The 23,794-nt window shown below is 43.7% G+C and overlaps 2 protein-coding genes across 2 annotated transcripts; both read right to left on the bottom strand.

Annotated features, from left to right (window-relative positions):
- Positions 1-7,290: 7,290 nt before the first annotated feature.
- LOC144285272 (C-C motif chemokine 7-like) lies at positions 7,291-9,283 on the bottom strand. The gene is made up of 3 exons (XM_077850425.1): positions 9,123-9,283; positions 8,267-8,384; positions 7,291-7,838 (listed from the first exon to the last, which is right to left on the bottom strand). Exons 1-3 carry the CDS (start codon positions 9,196-9,198, stop codon positions 7,733-7,735), a joined length of 300 nt encoding a protein of 99 aa, XP_077706551.1. The 5' UTR covers positions 9,199-9,283; the 3' UTR covers positions 7,291-7,732.
- Positions 9,284-17,390: 8,107 nt separating this feature from the next.
- Positions 17,391-19,226, bottom strand: LOC144286113 (C-C motif chemokine 2). Its single transcript, XM_077852178.1, has 3 exons — positions 19,065-19,226; positions 18,196-18,313; positions 17,391-17,826 (listed from the first exon to the last, which is right to left on the bottom strand). Exons 1-3 carry the CDS (start codon positions 19,138-19,140, stop codon positions 17,715-17,717), a joined length of 306 nt encoding a protein of 101 aa, XP_077708304.1. The 5' UTR covers positions 19,141-19,226; the 3' UTR covers positions 17,391-17,714.
- Between the last annotated feature and the right edge of the window lie 4,568 nt (positions 19,227-23,794).

Below are 23,794 nucleotides of genomic sequence, written 5' to 3'. Positions count from 1 at the left end.
ATGAGGGTGACAAAACATGAGAGACACCTAACTCTGGGAAATGAACAAGGGGTAGTGGAAGGGGAGGTGGGTGGGGTTGGGGTGACTGGGTGATGGGCACTGAGGGGGGCACTTGGAGGGATGAGTGCTGGGTGTTATGCTATATGTTGGCAAACTGAACTCAAATAAAAAGAAAGACAAGAGAAGAAAGAAAAATGACCACAGAGCTCTAAAGCTTCCAATAAGGAAATGAAACCATGTAAGAGAACAGACGACTTTGGGAGATTAAGAAGGAAAACAGACAATGCTCAAAAGTCACTTGTATCTGTGGATGACAGGCTTTAAATGAGCAAAATAAATCAAGTAAACAATTGCAAGGGGACTAGAGAGAGTGAAACCTGTGGAAAACAAACCCCAAACTCATAAACCCATGTGGCTGCTACAAGTAACAAAGGAAATAATATGAAATAATTATATTAATTTAATAAAGATATAAAACATATGAAACAAAAAATGTACTTTCTTAGCAAATTTAAAGTATATAATACAGCGTTATTAACTATAGTTACCATCCCATGCACTTGATTCCCCCAAATTTGTTCATTTCATAACTGAAAGTTTGTACACTGTGACAAAACACCTCCTCAGAAAGACAAATCAAAACCACAATGAGATACCACTCCACACCTCTTAGGATAGTTATCAAGAAAGACAAGGCATAATAAGTGTTAGTGAGGGTGTGCAGAAAGGGAAGCCCTCATGCACTGTTGGTGGGAAGGTAAATTGGCACAGCCACTGTGAAAAATAGTATGGAGGTTCTCATGCATTTCTAAACTATCTGCTTAGGTGCATCCCTTTTCCCCCAAATGGAATGAAATAGCAAAAGCCTATACATCAAATACATCTGTTTGCAGCAGAATGGGTGGGCCTCTATGCCCTCACCTCCCCAAGGGTCCAAGAAACACATTTGGAAACCAATTGACCCTCACTCCCTAAGTGCACATTCTAGACCAGATGACTGGTAGGTAAAAATATCAAAGAGAAAGAAGAGACAAGAAGCCAACATGTATTCTTTTTGTGCACAATACTAGGTCCCCTAATAGGAGATGGTGCAAAAACAGTCTTTAATGTCACTGTGCCACTGTGATGAGTTATAGAATTAAATATTGGCTTGGAGACACTGCAAAGGTCTCCTGGTTTTTCCTGAACACTCAAATATCAAATCGATTGGTTAGTACTTGTCACAGAGAGGTGTGTTGAGAAGGATTCTGAAGCCTTGCCTTGGATTAGTAGAAGACAATGTGTGGCTGACGGGTGATGTCAGTCATGGGCACAGAATTAAGAGAGGATCCTCGCTGGACTGTGTGGTCTTTAAGCTCCAGTCTAGAATAATTGATCTACAATTACTCAAAAAAGGAACCAAGTAGAAACCAGAAAACCAGGACCGACCTTCATTATTCTCTCCTAGCTCAACTCCAGGTAAGGTAGTCTAGAGTGGACTCTGGAATCAGGATTCTGAGTTTGGAGGATGATTCTGCCACTAACTAGCTTTGATGCCATGGACAACTTACTAACCAATCTCTGCTAGGTTAAAATGGGGAGAATCATGCTTACCTTAGATTATTGTGTGAATTAAGTGGGTTAATATATATAAAGTGCTCAGAAGAGTGACCAGATCACTGTCATTCTTAGTAAGTGGAAGTATATGTTTAGTACTATTACTATTACTACTACTACCACTACTACTACTACTATTAGGAAATAGGGCAGATTTTGCCAGCTGAGGGAGCTAGAAAAGAACTCTGAGTCTGGCCAAATGGCTTTCTCCATATCTTCTCCTCAATTATCTCCCTGTTTCCAAGTAAAGACATGCTACCTGGGGGATGGTTTCCAGAAATGCCTGAGTTGCATTTGCAGGAGACGCAGGGTCTCAAAAAGATGCAGGGTCTCAAAAATTGTGCCAAACCATGAGTTTGGAATGTTCTTTGGAGGTGTTTGGCTGATGAGATTGAGTGATTACGTTTCCTTAGTAGGAATAATTCCACAATTACGGGGTGTTTAGAGGGCTTTATCAGCAAGGACTTTCCATTTTTGTGTTTTTCTTTCAGGGCTTTGGATTTACCTGGACCACAGACACCTTGGTGGAGGTAAATAAACAGAATCTTAAACATCCAAGTTCAGTAGCGGTTCCATCCAGCTGTCTGGCTGTCTCTAGCAGTGGGGGCAGCTTCTCCGACTATTTTGTCTTTCCTCCTGGGGATTTCTTACTCAGAAATGACCTAGGCTAGATTCACTATTTGCTCTGGTCTGGTGTCTGATAAATGTGAGGCATTGGTGGGGAATGACTGAGTGATGGGAAGGAAATGAATCCCTCATTGTAAAAACAGAATCTTAGTTTCCTGAGTGTTTTCCAAGAAAGAATGAATGATCAGTGGAGAAGCATCCCAGGAATCAGAACTCTGGGGTTTTTTTTTGCAGCTTTGTTCTAGATTTCCTCTAGTAATGCAAAACTATACACAGAATTGAAAGAGACATTAATACTCATTTTATTCCGACCCTACCTAGTTTTTAAAAGATTTTATTTATTTCTTTTTAGAGAGAGATAGAGTGAAAACAGGGGGAGAAACAGAGGCAGAGGGAGAGAGAGAGAGAGAGAGAGAGAATCTCAAGCAGACTCTGCACTGAGCATGGAGCCCAGCATGACCCCAGGATCCCGAGATCCCAACCTGAACTGAAATCAAGAGTCGGGTGCTCAATCAACTGAGCTACTCAAGCATCCCCCAACCTTATCTTTAAAAAAAAATGAATAGAGACCTAGGGACCAGTGACAAAACACCTATGGCAACATGGTGTTTTAGGCTGAGTCTGATTCTAGAAACTTTGTCTCATGACTCCCCATCTTGTGAAACCTTTGCCACATTGTATGTAGCCCTTGGACTCCCTTTTCTCTTAGGCAAAACAGAACCAAGTAGGGTGTGCTATCTTTCTCTCTCAAGAGTCACTGAGACCATGTCTGCAGTTTCTTGTTAGTTTTGGAGGAAGATAACCCCAAATATATATTAGCATAAAAATCCTAACAATGTGACTAACAAATAGCAAGCTCTCAGTAGCAGTGCTCACTTACTGAATGTACGCAAGCACTATATTGCTTCATTTCCTGTGGGTTCATTTATTTAATCATCCCAACAAACCTACAAAGTAGATGTTCTAATTAAGTTAATTTTGATAATGAGACAACAGAGGCTTAGGGAAGGTAAGTAGCTTCCTTTTTTGTGAAGTCATTTATAAAAGTGAAGCCTGCTTCTCAGAGTTGCCCTGAGAAAAACTAAACTATTCTTTCAGTCTAAAATATTCTTTTGTCTAAAATATTATTACTGCTTATTATGTTATCTTGTATAATTGTCTTGGAGCAACCACCTTTAGTCCTTTGTACAACAATGAAAATGGAGACAGGATGGTGAAAGTATTTCCTGGCACCAGGTGTTCATAGTAACACTAGCTTATGCTTCCATGATAAGCACAAAAATGTCAGCAACTCACTGCAACAGGTGTTTCTTTGTTGTTCATGTCACGGCCTGATGTTGGTCAGGCAGGTTTCCCAAAACACTCTTTTCTGAGGAGTGACTCAGTGATCCAACCTGCTTGCAACTCCCAGCCAGCATCTGAAACACATGGCTCCCAAGTTCCCTGTAGCCAGGGAGAGAGGGTTGATAGATTGCATAGGGGAATTTAAAGAACCAGGCATGGAAGCAGCTTCTGTTACATGTGTCTTCATCCTGTCATCATATGACTTGAAGAGCAAAGAAGGCTGAGAAATGAAGAGGAACACATAAATACTTGGTGAGTGATAATAGTTTCTATGCAGACTGTCCTTTGCTCACTGCTTCCCAACATAAGTTAACGCAATTAACCGATCCCAAAGAGAGACCGACCCAAAGTCCTATAAAGTCATTGCATCAAACTAAATGTCCAGGATCTCTGGGTGGCAAGTTGTCCTCTGTCAGGTGAGGACATAAATCTACTTTGTCCAGTAACCTCTGAACTAAAAAGACCAGTTATTTTCCCCTGACATAATATATCAAGTATGAAGAAGACAGGTGCTTGCAACCAACACCTTCACTCTTGGAGGGGAAGATGGCGCACCAGTGGCCAATGCCCTGTAGCAATCCTGCGGTCCTTCAGGCAGATGTTGTATAAGTCCTTCACCCTTGGTTAGGCTTGATTCTACAATCTGGGAAAGCTCTTTTGTCTTTTTGATCCTGGCTTCTGATTGCTTTTGTGAGGTCCTTCCTTCTATGTTATTTCCCTTGGCCACCTCTGAAGTGGGTATAAAAGGGCCATGTTCTAGGAAGCTCTGTAGCCTTGGAAGATGGCTGGCTGCATCACAGAGCTTGGAGTTTGTTTTCATTTTGAATGGTCAATGGCTTCTTGTTTCCGTGCAGGCTCATTCATGGTTTTATTGGCAGTATAGTCTAGTTCTCTTGAGAACTTAGCAGGCTTCTGATTCCTTTCCACACAGCCAATCCCATACATCTGTAGTCACAGCCCATTTCATTCTAGATATACTTCTCAGATTATTTGTCCTGCCTTTTCCTCTCTCTTCCTTCCTCTTAATGAGGCTTGAAGTGGCAAGGTTAAAACTTCCAACTGATTTTTGCCCTAAGTCACTTCATCCAACTCACAGTTGTTGTTTTTTTTTCCTGGATTTTTATTACTGAAATCTTTTTACTTTTCTCCCCTTAAAATAAACCTGTGAATGTTTGGGATCTACAAACAAATGGCTTTTCCAACAAATGCAAGTTTCTGAATTTGTGAACTATATTCCATTTCATTTTTACTTTAAAATGAGTCGATGCTTTCCTGAGTTTCTGGTTCTCTCAATACTCTGACCAATGCAGACAAAAACAACCAATGCATTACTAATGCATATTTTTAAAACTCTCTCCTTGGAGCTACAATTTCAGAAGAGAGGATCCAACAGCTTTGACATTTTGTAACAAGATTCTCCATCATTTCAACCTGAGATAGTTTCCTCACCTCCTACTCCCAAATGTCTAATCAATACTACACATTTTAGGTTTCTACTAGCAACGCATGATCATGGTACCAAGTCTATTAATTGGGTTAAGCTAGGCTCCCAACTTCAGTGGCTCAACCTAACAAAGGATTATTGCTTTTGTGTGTCACAGAACAGGGTATGCCAAGTGGTTCTCCTCCACTGGCTTAAGGAGATGGGTTTCCTCCATCTGAAGGCTGAAATTTTTAGAGAACATTGCCTCCAAGGTCAGCATGACAGAGGAAGAGAAGTCCAGATTATTTTGGTTCTCACCCACTTGGTTAGAATCCAGTCATATGGCCCCTAAACAAATGCAATGTGGGCTGGAAAATGTAGAAGAGCACATGAACACGTGGTGGGCATTTACTACTTCAGCTATTTCAAGGCTGGTGCATACTTACCAGCCAAATCTAGGAGGTGGGAAAGTTCAGACCAAAGGCATGCTTGTCTAAGCCAGAGGCATAAGTCAAGCCCAGAGACCACACTGATCTGAATGAGGACATCAGGGTGTACTCTGCTTCTGCAGACAGGGCTGGGAACCAGTTAAAAAGATGGAAGGGGCACCTTGCCCTCCCAACACTCTGTATTAGAATCTTTGGTGAGGGTACCTGGAAATCCGCATTGTTTTTTTCTTTTTTAAGATTTTGTTTATTTACTAATGAGACACACACAGAGAGAGGTAGAGACATAGACAGAGGGAGAAGCAGGGTCCCTGAGGGGAGCCTGATGCAGGACTAGATCCCAGGACCCTGGGATTATGACCCAAGCCAAAGGCAGATGTTCAACCACTGGGCACCCAGGTGCCCCCAAATCTGTGTTTTTATTAGTATCTAAGAGATATTGATGCTAATATGAGAGCCACTGATGTGTCTAAATCTCCATGAATGGGGGCCTGGTCAGGGAAAATAACTTTCCCTAATTTACTAGGCACATTAGTGGTATACCCACTCTGATTTTTGAATCCCATTAAACTCTATGCCCAGTTATGTATGAGCTTCTGTTCCTGGTTGTGATTTGGAATTTCTCTTTAACACTCTGTGTCCCAAGAGGCCCAGTGAGGACAAATGAATTCAGAATTCCTTAAATAAGAAAAGATAGGCTTGACAAAGAGAATGTGATCAGATTCTTTTTGGGCTTGGGCACATGGAACCTATCTCTCCTTGCCTGTCCTACTACCTGACCCTCTGCTTGATATTGCCTGCTCCCCAGGACTTGCTGTGTCTCATTGCACTATAGTATCTATTTCCTTCCTACCTCTGCTTGTCCTGCTGTTGTTCCTCACTGGCATTTGAGACTACATTTCTTATTGATGTTTGGGGATGAGGACTATTAGGCTGGAGGCAGGACAGAAAGGTCTGTTGGACCTGGTCTGAGCATCAATGATGGCAGCAAATGGTCACCAATGAATTGTCTGCTTGCTACCAAAGTGTCTGATTTCTCATGACACCTTGAGATTTCTAGTGGAGTGTTGATGCAACCCTCTCCTTCACTCTCCAAGAAGCTCAACTTGAAGTTATCAAGAATTTGTCAGTATGCTGGCTTGTCATATCCTCCTTGTTCATATCATCCATACCCTCCTCCTACCCTCCTTGCTCTTCCTCAACCTGTAGAGATAGAAATCTTTAAGATATGTGACTCCCAGATGTGGACGAAAATTTCTGAGGTCATCTGTTGATCTCCTCACTAGTTCTTCAATGCAGGTGACACTTGTATTATTCTGGATTCAAGGGTGGGAAGAAAGAAAACCAGCCAGCCATGAGACTGATGCAACAGTCGTGTAGTATGTAGGATGGTAAGAAAGGAAATTATTTTGGAAAGGAAGAAGGCATTTGAACAAAAGGCTGAAGCTGATGTCAGCTAGAGCTGTGGAGCTGGCTAAACCTGGCCCCAGCCAGCCTGACTCTTCTTGTCATGCAGGTGAGCCCAGCTTGGGAGCAAGCCCAGAGTCCATCACATGCCTGTTCTTCCCTAACACAAACCCCACCTTCTGAACAGCCTTCCTCTCCCTGGTACCCCCACCATCTTTATCCTGTTCTTTAAAAAGCCATCAAAGGGGGAGCCCTGGGTGGCTCAACGGTTCAGCGCCTGCCTTTGGCCCAGGATGTGATCCTGGAGACCCAGGATCGAGTCCCACGTCGAGCTCCCTGCATGGAGCCTGCTTCTCCTTCTGCCTTTGTGTGTGTGTGTGTGTGTGTGTGCGTGTGTTTATCATGAATAAATAAATTAAATAAATAAAAAGCCATCGAAGTCAAGTCTTATCCAAAATATATTTTATGTGAAAATTCAAGAGTTGTACATACATAAATATTCAGTTCTACAATAACATTATGGTTTCATAGGGACATCCCCTCTTAAAAATTAAATATATGTATATTTGCATTGATTCTTGCAAGGATCTTCGCAATACTATAGTGAGGTAGAAAAGAGAGCATCCTTCAGTTTTTAGGGGGCTAAAGTGATGTGATATATCCAAGGGTTTACATTTAAAACACATTCGATTCCAGAGCACATTAAATTAAAATATTAACAACTTAGAAGACATAAAACATTACTTAAGAAAACTGTGGTTCACATTATTGCACAAATCTCATATTCCTTAGAATTGTAGTAGAATAATCTCAGAAGGTATGTTGGAAAGGATAGGGAATATAAATTGTTTCCTGGACATTGGCTTGGCTTCATTGTGCGCATGACTGTTCACAGCTTTGGGGCTTGGGTTTTCTTGTCCAGGTACTTCATGTGATCCTGGACCCACTTCTGGTTGGGGTCAGCACAGACGTCCTTAGCCAGTTTGGTCTTGAAGCTGTGGGAAGAGAGGGCATTTAGATGGAGTGCTTGAAGATTCAACCTGGTAGTGTAACCCACTTTATGGCCCATTAGCTTGTGGTGATGGAGGCCCTCTAACTGGCTAGCCCATTAGCCTGGGGTGATAGGGGAGGAAGGAAGGAAACTCAGGTGAAGCAGCTGCTTTTGCTGCCCCAGGTAAAGCCATCTTCTCTCCTGGATGAAGGAACTGACATCTGAGCTAACGCCTGGACAAAGAGCTATAAATGGGAAGTCTCTATTTTCTTGAATTTACTTTTCCCATAGGAAGATTTCTAGGATTAGATTAGAGATGGTCTAAGCACCTGAGGGTTAAATTCCAACTCAGTCTGATAATAACCCTATCCACTGCCTGGGAGCAAAACTCAAGACCAAGTGTTGAGTGTGGGTGGTTATGGCTTCACTCACATCACAGCTTCCCGGGGACAATAGCTGCTGGTGATTCTTCTGTAGCTCTTCAGCTTCTGGATGGGGATCTTCCTAGTGGTAAATCTATAGCAGCAGGTGGTTGAGATATTAATCCCGTCTGTTGAGACAACAACAACAAAGGCTATTTAAGGTGTGTGCTGGGACTTTCTATTTATAAAGGAGGGAACGGTAAGGAGGAGAGTCAAAGAAAGGGAAATCACCCACCCTAAGTCCTGTGTTTCTGCCATAAAACTTTCAGTCTTACTGTCATGGACTGTAAAACGGAAGGATATGACTGCTAATTGAGAGGAGAAGAGAAACTGGCGACAACTCTGGGTTGTTGTTAGGAGGGGCTCATAGAATAGTCTAATCCTCAGGACAGGGCGACCGAAACCATGGGTCCCCCTCTAGGCTCTGAGCAATCTACGCCTGGTCATGAGTTTCCCTAATACCCGCTGCCTCTGCAGAGCCCTGTCTTAGGGTGCTGGACTGAATGAAGCACAGTTCAGATTCTTGTCTCCTCCTTTCCCCTCCACCACATCTGGAAATACTCTGCACACCCTCCACCAGAGGCCCCCTCTTTTCGATCACCCCAGTTCCCCAAACACTGCTACAAGGACCCAGAGTAGTATCTGCACTAGGGGCATGAGTGCAGAGCTGGAACCCTGGAAGGGACTGGATTTGGTGTCCATGGCTGAAATTCCCGGGAGCACCTGTGTGATCAGCCTTCCTCCTTGTCCTTCTCTGACTTTCCTGATCTTGGAAATGGAGCTGTGGGTGATGCTCCTGCTCTGGTGGCCCATGAGAAGCCAGAGATGTGGTGATGGGCTTCAAAACAAAAGAGAGAGGGGCTCACCTGGCTGGGTGAGCACCTGGGTGGTGAGGGCGGCGGCTGTGAGCAGCAGGCAGAGGAGCGCTGCGGAGACCTTCATGTCGGTGGAGAGCAGGGAGCTTGGATGTGGGAGCTGGAGGTTTCTGTGTTGTCTCAGCCTCTCTGCTCCTCTGGCCCCTCTGGCGGCTCTGCCTGCCTTTTATACGAGCAAACAGGAAGAAAGTGAGTGGGTAACAGGAGTTCGTTCTAAATGAATCACAGGGTGGAAGAGTACATCAGCTGAGCCATTGCCCTGCCCTGGGGAAGATATTGGGAAATGAGAGAGAAGGCGTGATTGATGTTGGCCTGCTTGCCATCCAAACTCAGGGCTGGTATGTGAGGTGTGGGCTATGCCCAGGCAATATGTGATCTATGACTCTTACTAAGGATTCTGCTTTTTTGAAAAGAAACACTTTATATGGAAAAAGAAAGGAAGTAGGGTTACCAAATCAAAGAGATGTAAGGGATTTCCCCAATTTTCCTCTCACATACCATCTCAAGGATGACAGCGTTCAGAGAAAGGCAATAAAACTTTGGCTGAGCTTTAAAATGAACTAAAACCATCCTTTACTGCTTTAAATCCTGTTGGTTTTTCTAAAACCCAAAGAACACAATAATAGAACATTAGCAGAAAAATAGACTTCAGTATTCTTAGAATAAAACCTAAAATTGTAGTGTCTATTCTAGTAATCAACTGCTGTGTAACAATCCATCTGAAAACAGTGACTTAAAGTGAGAACAATCATTGATTTTACTTTTGGATATGGTACTTGACTGGCCTCAGCCAAGAAGTTCTTGCTCATGATTTGTTTTTGTTTTTGTTTTACATCTTTGCAGTGGATGATGGCTGGGATTGGGGTCCTCTCAAGGCCTTCACTCAATGTCAGGTGTCTGAGCTGAGAGGTCTTAAATAGCTGAGGACTGGAACAGGTGGAAGTTTCTCTCCCTCCACCCCTGTCTCTCCAGTGGGCCATCTACATAGCTGGATATGGGTAGTTTACATGATGGTTTAAGGCTCCCAGGTGCAAAGTTAGAGAACATCTCTTAATTTGAGGAACATAGAAGAATTCTCAGACATATTTTTAAATCACTATCTGTTTCATAGGCTCTCTGAACCATATGGCACATAATAAGGCACATAATAAAATCATGGAATATTACTGTGGTTTTTAAAATATCTGATTACCTAGAAAAATATTATTATTTTATTTTTATTATATTATTTCAAGTAAAACAATAGAAGTGAAGCCAAATTTATGAACAGAATCAAAGTGAACCTGCTTAGTTTGAATCAGAGACAGGACTCTTCACATCCCCTCCTCTCACATATATTTCAAGGATCAAAAGACTAGATATTGAAAACCAGTTATCTGTTCACCCCTCTTTACATGCACATGCTACAAGCCCATCAGTCAATTGCTGATGATGTTAATGAAAAGGGGGCTTGATGAGAGGTCCTTAGCTTTGTCTATCTTTTTTACTGTTTTTCAGTCTTTATTTATTTCCACTCTGATCTTCATTATTTCCTCCCTTCTGCTAACTTTTGGGCTAGATTTGCCTTTTTTCTGGTTCCTTGAGGTATAAAGTTAGGTTTTTTAAATTTGAGATCTTTCTTTTTTCTTCCTTGTCTCTTAAGGTTTTGGCTTAAGGAATATATTGTCTGCTAAAAGCGCAGCCACTCCTGTTCTCTTTTGTTTTTCTGTGGGTTTTTAAAAGATTTTATTTACTTGAGAAAGAGTATAGGAGAGAGAGCATGAGTGGGAGAGAGGAAGAGGGAGAGGGAGAAGCAGGCTCCCCAGTGAGTAGAGACCCCCATATAGGGGGGCTGGATCAAGCACCTGGGGTGATGACCTGAGTCAAAATTAGATGCTTAACAGACTGAGCAACCCTGGTGCCCCACTCCTGTTCTTTTTTGGTTTTCACTTGCATGGAATATCTTTTCCATCCCTTCACTTTAAGCCTATGTGTGTCCTTCAAGTTGAAGTGAGTCTCCTATAGGAGCATATAGTTGGGTCTTTTTTTTTTTTTTTTAATCCATTCAGCCACACTATGCCTTTTCTGGGGAATTTAATCCATTCACATTTGGTGAATATTGATAGGTAAGCACTTGCTAATGGCCATCTTACTGTTTTCTATTTTGTAGTTCCCTTGTTCCTGCCTCCCTCTCTTGCTGCCTACATTTGTAAATTGATGATTTCCCATAAGGAATGCTTTGATTCCTTTCTCTTTCTCTTTTGTGTATCTACTCTAGGTGTTTGCTTTGGGGTTACTGTGAGGCTCACATAATACATCTTACAGATACAACAGTCTATTTTATGCTTATTGCTTAACTTAGACTGCCTACAAAAACTTTACCCTTTTATCCCTCCTTTTAGGTTTATGTTACAACTTAACCTCTTGTTATATAATGTAACCATTAACAAACTATTGTGGCTATAGTTATTCTTAATACTTTGTCCTTTAACCTTTATAGTGGAGTGTTTAATATTCTATTACAGTATTAGAGTATTCTGAGTTTGAGTATTTAATTCAGCTTTACTAGTGTGATGTATATGTTTTCATGTTACTAATTAGCATCCTTTCTTTTCAGCTTGAAAAACTCCTTTCAGCACTTCTTGTAAGGCAGGTCTAGTGGTAGTGAAGTCTCTCATCTTTTGTTTGTCTGGGCAAGTCTTCAAATTTCCTTCATTTCTGTACCTCAACTTTGCCAGGTAGAGTGTTTTGGTTGGCAGTTTTATTTTCTTGGTGGTTTGATGATGTCATACTGCTCTCTCTCTATTATAAAGTTTCTGCTGATAAATCCTCTTGACTACCTTCCGGGGGTTCCTTTGTAAGTTACAAGTTTCTATTCTCTTCCCACTTTTAAGATTCACTTTCTGTCTTTGCTTTTTTTTTTTAAATTTTTTATTTATTTATTTATGATAGTCACAGAGAGAGAGAGAGAGAGAGGCAGAGACACAGGCAGAGGGAGAAGCAGGCTCCATGCACCGGGAGCCCGACGTGGGATTCGATCCCGGGTCTCCAGGATCGCGCCCTGGGCCAAAGGCAGGCGCCAAACCGCTGCGCCACCCAGGGATCCCCTGTCTTTGTTTTTTGACAGTTTTATTACAACACGTCTTTGGAGAAGAGCTTTTAAAGTTGAGTTTGCTTGAGGAATCATAAATTTCTCGTGAATTTGGATATTGAAATCTCTCCCCAGATTTGGGAGGTTCTCAGACATTACTTCTTTAAACAAGCTTTCTGCTCCCTTCTCCCTCTCTGTCCTTCTGGGACTCCAATAATTCACAGATTGTTTCTTTTGATGATATGCCATAGATCCTATAGGCTTTCTTTAGCCTTCTTCATTCTTTTTCCTTTGTTCTTCTCTGACTAGGTAGTTTCTTTCTTTCTTTTTTTAAAGATTTTATTTATTTATTCATGACAGACACAGAAAGAAAGAGAGGAAGAGACACAAGCAGAGGGAGAAGCAGGCTCCATGCAGGGAGCCTGACATGGGACTCGATCTCGGGTCTCCAGGACCACACCCAGGGCGAAAGGAGGCGCTAAACCGCTGGGCCACCGGGGCTGCCCTCTGGCTAGGTAGTTTCTAAGGGCTTCTTCACAAATTCTTTCTTCTCGTTGGTCCACTCTAGTGTTGATGATGTCTATTGTATTTTTCATTTAATTCATCATGACTTCAGTTCCAGAACTTCTTCTTTTTTAACGATTTCTCTCTCTTTATTAAACTTCTTACTTTGTTCATGTTTTGTTTTCCTGATTTTGTGGAAAGGTCTTTCTCTCTTTTCTTGTGGCTCATTGAGCTTCCTTAAAATGGCTATTTTAAATTCTTTTTTGGGTAAGTAATGGATCTCCATGTCTTTGGGGTCAGTTACTAACACATTATTGTGATCCTTTGATAGTGTCATGTTTCCTTGAATTCTCATATTCCTCAAAGTCCTGTTTTGTTTCTTTAAATTTGAAGTAGAAGTGGTAGTCACCCCCCTCTAGCCTTTATAGACTAACTTCAGGAGATAACTTCCTTCCACCAGCCCTGCTAGTGATTTTGAGGCTTTCTTAGAAGTTCTGCAGATACGTCTGTTCCCTGCTTCTTGCTTCCTCTTGTGACAGATTTCTTAAACTTACATGCATTTTCTTAATCCTGCAACACACCAGGCAGAGTGCTAACAGTCTGTCTTGCTTCCTGAAGGGCAGAGCTAATCCTTATGTTTGTGGTCTCTCCCTGGATCACAGCTTCAGGTGGCTTTTTTGCCTGCCCACTAGCTGTCTGTCAAAGCTTGTTCTTTCCTTTGTTGGGAACACTAATAGGGAGGCAGATACAGATTGGGGATGTTTGGGTGAGATTCATGGAGTACTGAGGTGCCCATGGAACATTTAGGGGGATCTATGGGTGAGACATCTCCAGTGGCTTGTGGGCAGGTTTTTAATGCAATTAGTAAGATCCACACCCCTTGAATGCCTTCAAAGTCTTCTTCTTCGTTTTTAAGATTTTATTTATTTATTCATGAAAGACACACAGAGAGAGAGGCAGAGACATAGAGAGAGAAGCAGGTTCCCTGCAGGGGGCTCCATGCAGGACTCAATCCTGGAATCCCGGGATCAGGACCTGAGCCAAAGGCAGATTCTCAACCACTGAGCCACCCAGGTGTCCTGCCTTCAAAGTCTTATCTGCTGTTCTGTGGCTTCTTCTTGCCCCCTCAGTCATGCAGATCAATGAGTTAGTACTTTGGATGAGGCAAGAGACAAGTGGATCTCTTTGGTAGCTTCCACTTAGCTGAGGAGCTGGGGAAACTGACCTCAGTGTTCTCACTTTCCCCACAGGAGAAATCACAGGCAGAAAGGGTCTCTTCTGGCACTGATCTGTGCCACTTTGGGGAAGGAGTGGTGTAGGTAATGTCAAAGTGTTCTTACCTTCACCAATGCAGCCCTACTGACTCATTTTAAACTTCTAAACTCCAGAACTAAAAGGTAATATATTTGCATTGTTTTAAGCCATTAAGTTTGTGATAAATTGTTACAGTAGCAATAAGAAACTAATAGAAATTTTGATACCTGGAAGTGGGGTGCTGCTATAACAAATACTAAAAAATGTAGACGCAGTTTCGGAATTGGGCAATGAGCAGAGGATGAGAGAAAAAGCCTAGATTTTGAGTATGATAGGAAAAACCTAGATTTCCTGGAACAGACTGTTGGCAGCCACAGGAAATGAATATACCGCACTTGGCATTCCTTCTTAAATGAGGGCCTATTGCCAGTGCTTCATGCTCATAGTTTCATCATGCAAAGTGCAAGGACTCCCATGCTTAGCTGAAGAAAAAAAAAATGGATTCAAGATTTCCTGAAAATGAATAGATGTGGCTTGGAAAGGGAATGTGAGCAGATTACTTTGGGGCTTAAGCACACAGATGACCCTCTCTTGGCCTCCCCTCCTTCTAGACTCTCCACCTCAAGTCTGCCTGGCCTTAGAGAGTGATGCTCAGTCAACTGCATGGGAATGTACTATTTGCTTGCACTCCATTCCCCTTTGCCTTCTTGGCATCCACTGCAATTAGGGATTTAGTCCTACTTGGCAAACAAAGCTACAGACTGGAGGAGTAGAGGAGAAGCAAGGAGAGCTGTTGGACCTGGCATGTGGGTCAGTGAGTTCCATAAAAAGAAGCCAATAAATTGTCTGCTGACTGATGTATTTAGGGCACTTTGGGGAGTGTTACATGGAGCTTCGATGGAATCCCTCAACTTGAACCAGAGGCCCTGTACAGGCTTGGGAATGTGGAAACTGAATCCCTTTTATTCCTCTTCAGCTCCAAATGATAGGAATGGAAGTTCGCCAAGACACACATTCTCAGATCCTAGGTTCTACTGAGTTCCTATTTGTAACACATTATCATCCCCATTTTGATAATGGAGACTCAGAATATCCAATCTGTTCTGAATGACAGAGTGAGTCAATGCCAGTGCTGGGATTAGAATTTGAGTGTCCCTGCAAGCCAGGGTTTTCCCGAGCTACTGAAGGCACTACCTGGTCTAGCTTGATACAGCAGCCATCTCCTCACCAGATTGACCCAACCAATCTGCAAATTTACCATGCAGAATTTATTCAATCGCGCAAGATACTGAAGTACCTGGGTGGCTCAGTTGGTTAAGTGTCTGCCTTTGGCTCAGGTCATGATCTTAGGGTCCTGGAATCAAGCCTTGAGTTGGGGTCCCTGCTCATCAGGGAGCCTGTTTCTCCCTCTCCTGCCACTCTCCCGCTTGTGCACATGCTCTCTCTCTCTCTCTCTCAAATAAATAAAGAAAATCTCTTTTTAAAGAAGATACATTGTGATCCCTGGGTGGCTCAGTGGTTTGGCCTTTGGCCCAGAGAGTGATCCTGGAGTCCCGGGATTGAGTCCCATGTTGGGGTTCCGGCATGGAGCCTGCTTCTCCCTCCTCTTGCGTCTCTACCTCTCTCTCTCTCTCTCTCTCTCTCTATCTGTATGTCTATAATAAATAAATAAATAAATATTTAAAAAAAATAAAGAGGATATATTCATGAGAGGCACAGAGAGAGAGGCAGAGACATAGGCAGAGAGAGAAGCAAGTTCCCTGCAGCAAGCCCAATGCAGAACTCAATCCCAGGACTCCGGGCTCATGCCCTGAGCCAATGCCCAACTACTGAACCACCCAGGCATCCCAATAAATAAAATCTTTTTTTAAAAGGAAAGGAGGGCAAGATATCTCTCTTCCTTAGTGGAAGGGCTTTCTGTGCCTAGGTGGATCAAATATCTCACAGGCAGGTCAAATGCCATGAAAGGGAGTATAGACCTTAGGTGGACATTCAGGAAAAAACAGCCTATTCATGTAATTGGATGATCCCAAGCTCCTTGGATGGAAATAGGGATAGTGGGGAGAGAAATACATTCTGGTTTTCAGGGAAACTGCCTTATATTGTGAGTTGTAGAAGGGACTTCCATGTCTTAAGTCACAAGTCCTTCTTCTCCAACTACAACGCACAGCATTTCATTCTACCTACTTCATTCTTCTCCAAAGCTGCTTCTTGGGCTCCATATTCAGTCACTCATCATCTCTTGCCTGGATCATGGCAGTAGCTTCTCCTTTGTCCATATTTCTCTAGGCTTGTATGAAGCCAGTAAGTTACATTTACTGACTCATCTCTGAACCTTCACACATGGCATGTCCTTCCTCATTGGCCCAAACATTTTCAATATCTCCGTTTAACTTATGAGGGTGAGTACTGACTTACTACACTGACATTCAGAATCCTTTACTCAACTTTCCTTTCTAAACTTCACCATCATTTGACACGGACATGGACTTCAGCTCCCATCTGATTGGTTTTCACCCTCTTTTATGTACAGGCCATCATCATTTCTACCTCTAGGGATTTGCCTCCATTCTTCTTTCTCCTTTTCTAAGATTTTATTTATTTATTTATTTATTTATTTATTTATTTATTTATTTATTTGAGAGACCGTATAAGCAATAGCAAGAAGAGTTGCAGAGGGAGAAGGACGAAGCAGAGTCTGTGCTGAGCATCATGGCACTTGATCTCATAATTCTGAGATCATGACCAGAGCTAAAATCAACAGCTAGACACGTTCAGCTGACTAAGCCCCTCAGGCACTCTCCTTTTTAAAGATTTTATTTATTTTTTTAGAAAAATCTTGTGCATTCATCAAGGATTCATCAAGGATAAGTTCAAGTCATATCTTCTTTATGAAATCCTAATCTAATCATTTTATCAATGGTCATTTAATCTCTCCTTGATTTCCCAAAGTCTGCGGTGTCTGTATTACTCCAAGCTGGAGAATTTAGATGGGGAGAGGTTGAGGGAAAGTATCCCAGTTAGGGGGCAGTAGCATTAAATTATGGGAGAGATTGAAGGCAGGGGTCAAGGATTATGAGAAAGGAGATAAGGATGTTGCTGAACATGTGATGAGAGTAGCTGGGATGTGGGCAGTTGGTCTCAGGGACCTGAATGGTAGGGCTGGAATGCCTGCCTGGGTCCTGCCTTAAAAATTCTTCTATAGGCACTCAGATGAGCCTACTCAGTGGAAAAGACCAGGGCCAAGACATATTATCATTCTTCCCAACACCGAGTCCACCCTCTGCAACCATGGTCCTCCCTCATCTCCAAGATTACACTCAGCTTTTTAATTTCCTTCAAGAAAACGCCAAAAGTCAGGTTTTATACAAAAATATATATATATTGATCAATAGTTACATAATATACATTCCCACAATAGTATTTTCAGCAATCCTTTAGAATTTAAAACATAGTCTTGCATTAATGATCCTTGCAAGGACCCTCACACCATCCCAGGGGTAGAACTGGGGCCCCCAGAGGAAAGCAGTTTATTTCCAAGTCTCCATATTTTAAAAAATACACTAGTATTTGGGGAAAATAAATTTAAAACATCAATAATTTAAATAAGATTAACATTACTTAAGGCATTGTGTGCATATCAATAAACAAAGTTTGTACTCTTTGAAATTATAATAAAATAATATCAGAGGGCATTTAGGGAAGGTTAGAAGAAAATAAATTAGTTTCAGATTCTTCCATTTCAGAGTGAGTATTCATGGCTTTGCAGTTTGGGTTTGGCTTTTCTTGTCTAGGTGTGCCATGGAATCCTGGACCCACTTCTGTTTGGGGTCAGCACAGATCTCCTTGTTTAGGACGGTCTTGAAGCTGTGGAGGAGAGAGACAATACGGTTAGATGGAGTTCCACTGAGATCTCTGCCTAGGACTAGAGCCCATTCTGCTCTATGGAGCTGCCATGGGAATAAGAAGAGGAAAGCAGGTGGAAAGAGGGCACCTAGGGCAAGCTGTTCCTATAGATGGGGCCATCCTGACCTCCTGCTAAAGAAATTGGAAGGGTCTGCATAAGCACCCAGAAAAAGTTGGGAGTCACTTTTTCTCTTGTGTCCTCAATTTCCCCATTGGGCACCTTTGGATATTAGATTAGATGCTCTAAGTCTCTGACCCTAAGTTCGTCAGGCTTTCTCCTTGTTGCCCGAGGAAGAAATGGACCAGAGAGGGTGAGTGTACTCAACTTACATCACAGCTTCTTTGGGACACTTGCTGCTGGTGACTCTTTTATAGCTGGCCAGCCTCTGAATTGAGATCTTCTTATTGGTGAGTGTATAGCAGCAGGTGACTGGAGAATTAATTGCATCTGAAAATAAGACCACAAAGAAAAAACACTTTAGGATGGACTAGATTCTTCTGATCTTAATCATAGCAGAAAGGAGTAATAAGAGGAAGGCAAAGGGAAGTCAGGAATAGAGGTAAGACCATAAATCCCAGTATTTCTGCTTGTGCTTCAGAGTTGGAATGTAATGCTGACTCAGTTTCCTCTGCTTTGTAATGGGTACATAGCATTGATAATGAACAGAGCGAAGGGAGCTGTTAAATCTACATAATTCCTGGGAACATCCTTAAACATCCTGGAGGGAACAAATAATCTAAATTGTCAGGGCCAGAAAAGATCAGCTCAGGGTCCCCCACTAGGCTCCAAGTCATGAGCTTCCCTGATACCCACTGCCTCTGCAGAGCCCTGTCTCTGGATGCTGGACTGAATGAAGCACAGTTCAGATCCTTGTCTCCTCCTTTCCCCTCCATCACATCTGGAAATACTCTGCACACCCTCCACCAGAGGCCCCCTCTTTTCGATCACCCCAGTTCAAGGACCCAAGGTAGTATCTGCACTAGGGGCATGAGTGCAGAGCTGGAACCCTGTAAGGGACTGGATTTGGTGTCCATGGCTGGAATTCCCAGGAGCACCTGTGTGATCAGCCTTCCTCCTTGTCCTTCTCTGACTTTCCTGATCTTGGAAGTGTAACTGTGGGTGATGCTCCTGCTCTAGTGGCCCATGAGAAGCCAGAGATGTGGTGATGGGCTTCAAAACAAAAGAGAGAGGGGCTTACCTGGCTGGGTGAGCACCTGGGTGGTGAGGGCGGCGGCTATGAGCAGCAGGCAGAGGAGCGCTGCGGAGACCTTCATGTCGTGGAGAGCAGGGAGCTTGGATGTGAGAGCTGGAGGTTTCTGTGTTGTCTCAGCCTCTCTGCTCCTCTGGCCCCTCTGGCGGCTCTGCCTGCCTTTTATTTCCAACAAAGAGGGTGGAGCTAACAGAGAAAGTTTGGCCCAGGGCAGCATCATTCTCAATGAATGATGAAGTGGAAGCATAAATGTGCTGAGTAAGTGTGGTTCCCTGGGAGGTTTCCAGGAAGTAGGAGGGAAGCAGTGAGTCTGGACTGGGCACTTTTTCCATCTGCTGCTAAGACCAAAAGAAATGGAGGTGGGTGGTGTGCAGAGTGACCACAGACATGAACAAAGCAGATTATTCTTAGGAATTCCACTTTCTCTGAAGTGAAAACTGCAGTAAATGAGGAATCAAGGAAACAGAGGTCACGAGAGATAATGGCATCTGGTGCTCCCCCTTACCTACCTTTAGGCAACAGCCCACAGGGTTTTCAAGCAGGAAAGGGTCCCGATGCCTTTGGTGGGCTCCCCAGCAGTGTACTAAATCCGTTTGCTTCTTAAAATCCAGGATAGGGGCATAATCGAAGCTTAGTAGAACTATAAGAATTGGTAACCATAGAATTGAATCCTAAGAATCATTGGGTTCAATACTTGGAAGAAGGGATCCCTGAGTGGCGCAGCGGTTTAGCGCCTGCCTTTGGCTCAGGGCGGGATCCTGGAGACCTGGGATCGAATCCCACGTCGGGCTCCCGGTGCATGGAGCCTGCTTCTCCCTCTGCCTATGTCTCTGCCTCTCTCTCTCTCTCTCTCTCTCTCTCTGTGTGACTATCATAAATTAAAAAAAAAAAATACTTGGAAGAAGCCATATAGATCATGTAGTGCTACAAAGACATTTCCATGTCATACTCATACAGTGTTTACTGTGTGCCCGGGAATATTCTACACCCATTACAAATGCTAAATCTTTTAATTCTCCAGCCCCACTCAGTAGGTATTATTAATTCCCTTTTTATTGATCAGACAACTGAGGGCACAGAGGGGTGAAGTAAACTGTCAAGGTTCTGAGTGTAAAACCCAGTGTCTGTGCATCACCACCACGACACATCCTTCAACCAGCCACCTGGTAATATACCTGAGTGCCCTCTGTCCTCCTCCACATCTGCCAAACAAGCGGACATCTCCTGGTGGTTAAGTCACTGGGATGTAGAGTCTGCAGTTAGCAAGGCAGGCAGCAGTGGGCAAGAGCATCTCCTTCTGTGGCTGCAGGTATCCCAGATCCAAACTGGCTTCCCAGGGAGCCCAAGTGAGCCTAGAAACAGTGTTACAGGATTCAAATGCCTGCCTTAGTGCTGCAGCTCTGCCTTAGATAGCCTCAAAAACCCCAGCATCACAGTCATAAAACCTTTAAGACCTTCACACTGCTTTCAGTGAATTCTTTTCTTTTGCAAATATGATAGGATTCCTTGAGGCCTCTTAGTGGCTGAGCCAAGCCTAGAATTCTCATTCCATTGCTTCGTGCTTCTGAGCTTGCCTGACTTTTGCCCAGTAGTCATGGAAGGATCTAGTGAGTCTTCTTTCTTTTTTTTTTAATTTTTTTTTCATTTATTTATGATAGTCACACAGAGAGAGAGAGGCAGAGACATAGGCAGAGGGAGAAGCAGGCTCCATGCACCGGGAGCCTGACGTGGGATTCGATCCGGGTCTCCAGGATGGCGCCCTGAGCCAAAGGCAGGCACTAAACCGCTGCGCCACCCAAGGATCCCGTGAGTCTTCTTTCTTATAAGATCATTGAGACAATGCCTATAAAATGCACAGAGCTTCCCGGAAGAAATACTTGCCAATCACTACATTTATAAAAAAAGAATGGGTCCTACTGAGCAAATGACTGTGTCTAGTTCAGAGTCAGTGGCCAGTAATGGCAAAGAAAAGGGAGAGCCACCAATTTGGAGTCCCTCTCAAGAGCCAGGCACTGTGCTAAGGTGCTTCCCAGCATTGCCTCAGTCCTCCAAACAACCCAACTTCCTTGGGTGGAAACTGAAGGTAAACAACTTGTCCAGGATCCCATAGGCAACAGCATGTGAAGCTGGGTTTTCCACCCAGCACACACTAATTCCAGAATCCTTATTCCTGGGTGCTTGGGCTTATGTCTCACCATGGCTATTGGTTTCCTAGAGAATCTGAGAGCAGCAACTCTGCAGGGAGACCATTCTAGACTCTTGGGTATGATTAAAAAACAACAACAACAAAAAAAAACCAGAATGAAGAGAGAACAAGTCAATCTGTGTGCTGCTTTGCTTGCACCTCTCCTGGAGCCTTATTTTCATTCTGCTTGGATCTTGCTAGTCCTCTAATCCTAGCCCCACCCCACCCCACCCACGTCCTCATTGAAAGCCCTCAGTGTTTGGCTCAGTGCTCTGCCAATGGCTCAATCCATTTTTCTTAGATGAATAAAACATTTTTAGTAATATAGACTGTAGACTTTTCACCCACGTCTTCCCAGATCACCTCACCTTAACTTCCAAGAAGTTTTCCCTCATATTAATGGAAACTCTTCCCTAATCTCTCAGTGTCCTTTACCATGAGCTAGAAGGATTGTATCCCATTGCCCTATGGAATTCACTCATTTTTTGGGCTCTGTTCAGGTTAACAAGTTTAAAGATGTTGAGATCCTGGTTCAGTCATGTCATGGTCAGTCCTAGGACTATGGAACTAAAAAACCTAGAGAGATGATGTACTGTCACATCTTCTCTTTGATACAAGGAAACTGTATTTCAGAGAGGGGAGCCACCTGGCCTGTGATCACACAGAAAATCTCCTTGGCTTTTTGGAATATTTAGATGGATGTCTGAATATTTGAAACTAAGTTCCTATTTCCAAGAAGGATCATTAGTTTTGGAAAGTGACTTGGTTTCTACAAGTGTGAGACAATAAACAGATCCAAGATGAAACGGTGGGAATCAGAAGAGAAAGTCTTTTGATAGCTATCTCCCTCCCACTTCCACTGTCAAGCTGAGATGCTCACTTCAGATGGAAGGTCAGTCACGGAGGAGGAGAAACAAGTGGAAATTCCCACTCTGAGGCAGCTTTGGAAGTTCCCGGATCCCATGGAAAATAATGTGTTTGGCTGGAGCCTGCATTCCAGATGCTGGGACTGGAGCCAGGGCCATCTCACGTGGGGCTGTGCTGGGAATGTCCCAGTGCAAGATCTGGGTTGGGTCCCTGTTCAGAAGCATACAAGGGAAAAGCCCAAAGATGGGCATTGAGGGAGGCAGGGTCAAAGTTTGGCAGCTCCCTAGAATATGCAGTCCCCCTGGGACCCTTTGCACATCAACTCAGAGATGAGGAATGGATAAGTTCTAATTGATGATTAATCTCTTTTCCTTCCTTTCAGTCGGCTGGCTCCCCATAGGCACCCTCCGCGTGGACCTTTGTCATCACCCCCAACTCCCACTCACTGTCAGGGGTGATGGAAAGAGGAACTAAGACTGAGCTTTCTAGAAATATCAGCAGACAGCACCTAGCCCCCTGCCTTAGTTCTCTTCTGAAGGTCACTTGTTTCCCCTCCCCATCTAGCATGGAACCCCCTTGCCTCTACTTCCTCTGCCCCTTTCCTGGCCTTTGAGTGAGATATCCAGTGGACTCTGCAGTGGCGAGATCCTTCCTAGACACCTCCCCCAGGTCTCCTTCCAGGTTAGCTCTTGGCTCCAGGTGGACCAGAGCCTATTTTCCTGGGCCTCCAGCTCTACAATCCTTGTCCTTTTGAGGGCTAGAAATCCGTTCTTTATTCCTGTACAGAATGTCAGATCAGCATAGAACCTTAGAGATCATCTTCCTATTTCCTTGATGAGGAAAGTGAGGCCAAGAAAGAGTCACTGGTGGGCCTGCAGTGACATGGAAGACTCATAGTAGAGTGTGGGTCCATTTCTGGGCCCTCAGTGAGCACCTTTGCTCACATCCTGCACTGTCTCCTTATCAGAGCACTCCTGCAGTTAGCAACTACTCTGTGCAGAGCACCAGGAAGGGGACTGGGCTACATGAATCAGACATGAAGCTTATTTTCCAGAAGAAATGATTAAGTACCCATGGGAAGTGGGGCTGAGTTTAGTTCACCCCCCAAGCTTTCAGTGTGTAGGCATTTGTGGGGATGGCTCTGACCCAGGTTTATTTGCATGAAGGAGCCAAGGATACTTTGGGGGTGGGGGAGGGGTACACCATGGTGGTGGTGGGTGCAGTGGGGGGATGGAGGTGGTCAGGGAGGTGGAGATAGCCTCTGGAAAAGAAAGGAAAAGATTGACCTGCAGTTGCCTGGTTTAGTTGGGGAAAGGGAGTGGTGTCTCAGCCAAGCCAGGGGCTTGCCACTTAGACTGCTCTGGGCCAGTTCTCATGCAACAGCACTGGAGCTCTACAGTGAGGGGCTGCCTTGGGTGAGGGGGTGAGTGTAAGTAAACTGTTAGGATAATCGCAGGGTGAGGGGGGGCCGCAGCCCCTCCGAGAAACCATAACTAAGGGTAGCAGAGTAGGGAAGAAGTCGCTTTCCTCACTGGGGGAATCTCCTCAACCAGGGTGGCCTGAGCAGTATCAGGGGGACTGGTGAGCACACCTGCGATGCCCTTGTAAAGGTGCTGAGCTGGGGGAAACAGGGAAACAGAGGTCAGGAAAAGCTGGCGGGTAGAAA

This window comes from Canis aureus, chromosome 16 (assembly GCF_053574225.1).
Source record: "Canis aureus isolate CA01 chromosome 16, VMU_Caureus_v.1.0, whole genome shotgun sequence".
NCBI classification, from domain to species: Eukaryota; Metazoa; Chordata; class Mammalia; order Carnivora; family Canidae; genus Canis; species Canis aureus.
This window is presented reverse-complemented; position numbering and strand designations above follow the sequence as displayed.

Bases quoted from the DNA above. Each gene is read 5' to 3' on its own strand.
- LOC144285272 (XM_077850425.1), bottom strand. From the start codon at position 9,198: ATGAAGGTCTCCGCAGCGCTCCTCTGCCTGCTGCTCACAGCCGCCGCC. The intron at 8,385-9,122 runs GTGAGCCCCTCT...TTGTCTCAACAG, and splicing joins CCAGGTGCTCACCCAGCCAG to ACGGGATTAATATCTCAACC. The intron at 7,839-8,266 runs GTGAGTGAAGCC...CTCTTCCCACAG, and splicing joins TGTCCCCGGGAAGCTGTGAT to CTTCAAGACCAAACTGGCTA.
- LOC144286113 (XM_077852178.1), bottom strand. From the start codon at position 19,140: ATGAAGGTCTCCGCAGCGCTCCTCTGCCTGCTGCTCATAGCCGCCGCC. The intron at 18,314-19,064 runs GTAAGCCCCTCT...TCTTATTTTCAG, and splicing joins CCAGGTGCTCACCCAGCCAG to ATGCAATTAATTCTCCAGTC. The intron at 17,827-18,195 runs GTAAGTTGAGTA...TCTCCTCCACAG, and splicing joins TGTCCCAAAGAAGCTGTGAT to CTTCAAGACCGTCCTAAACA.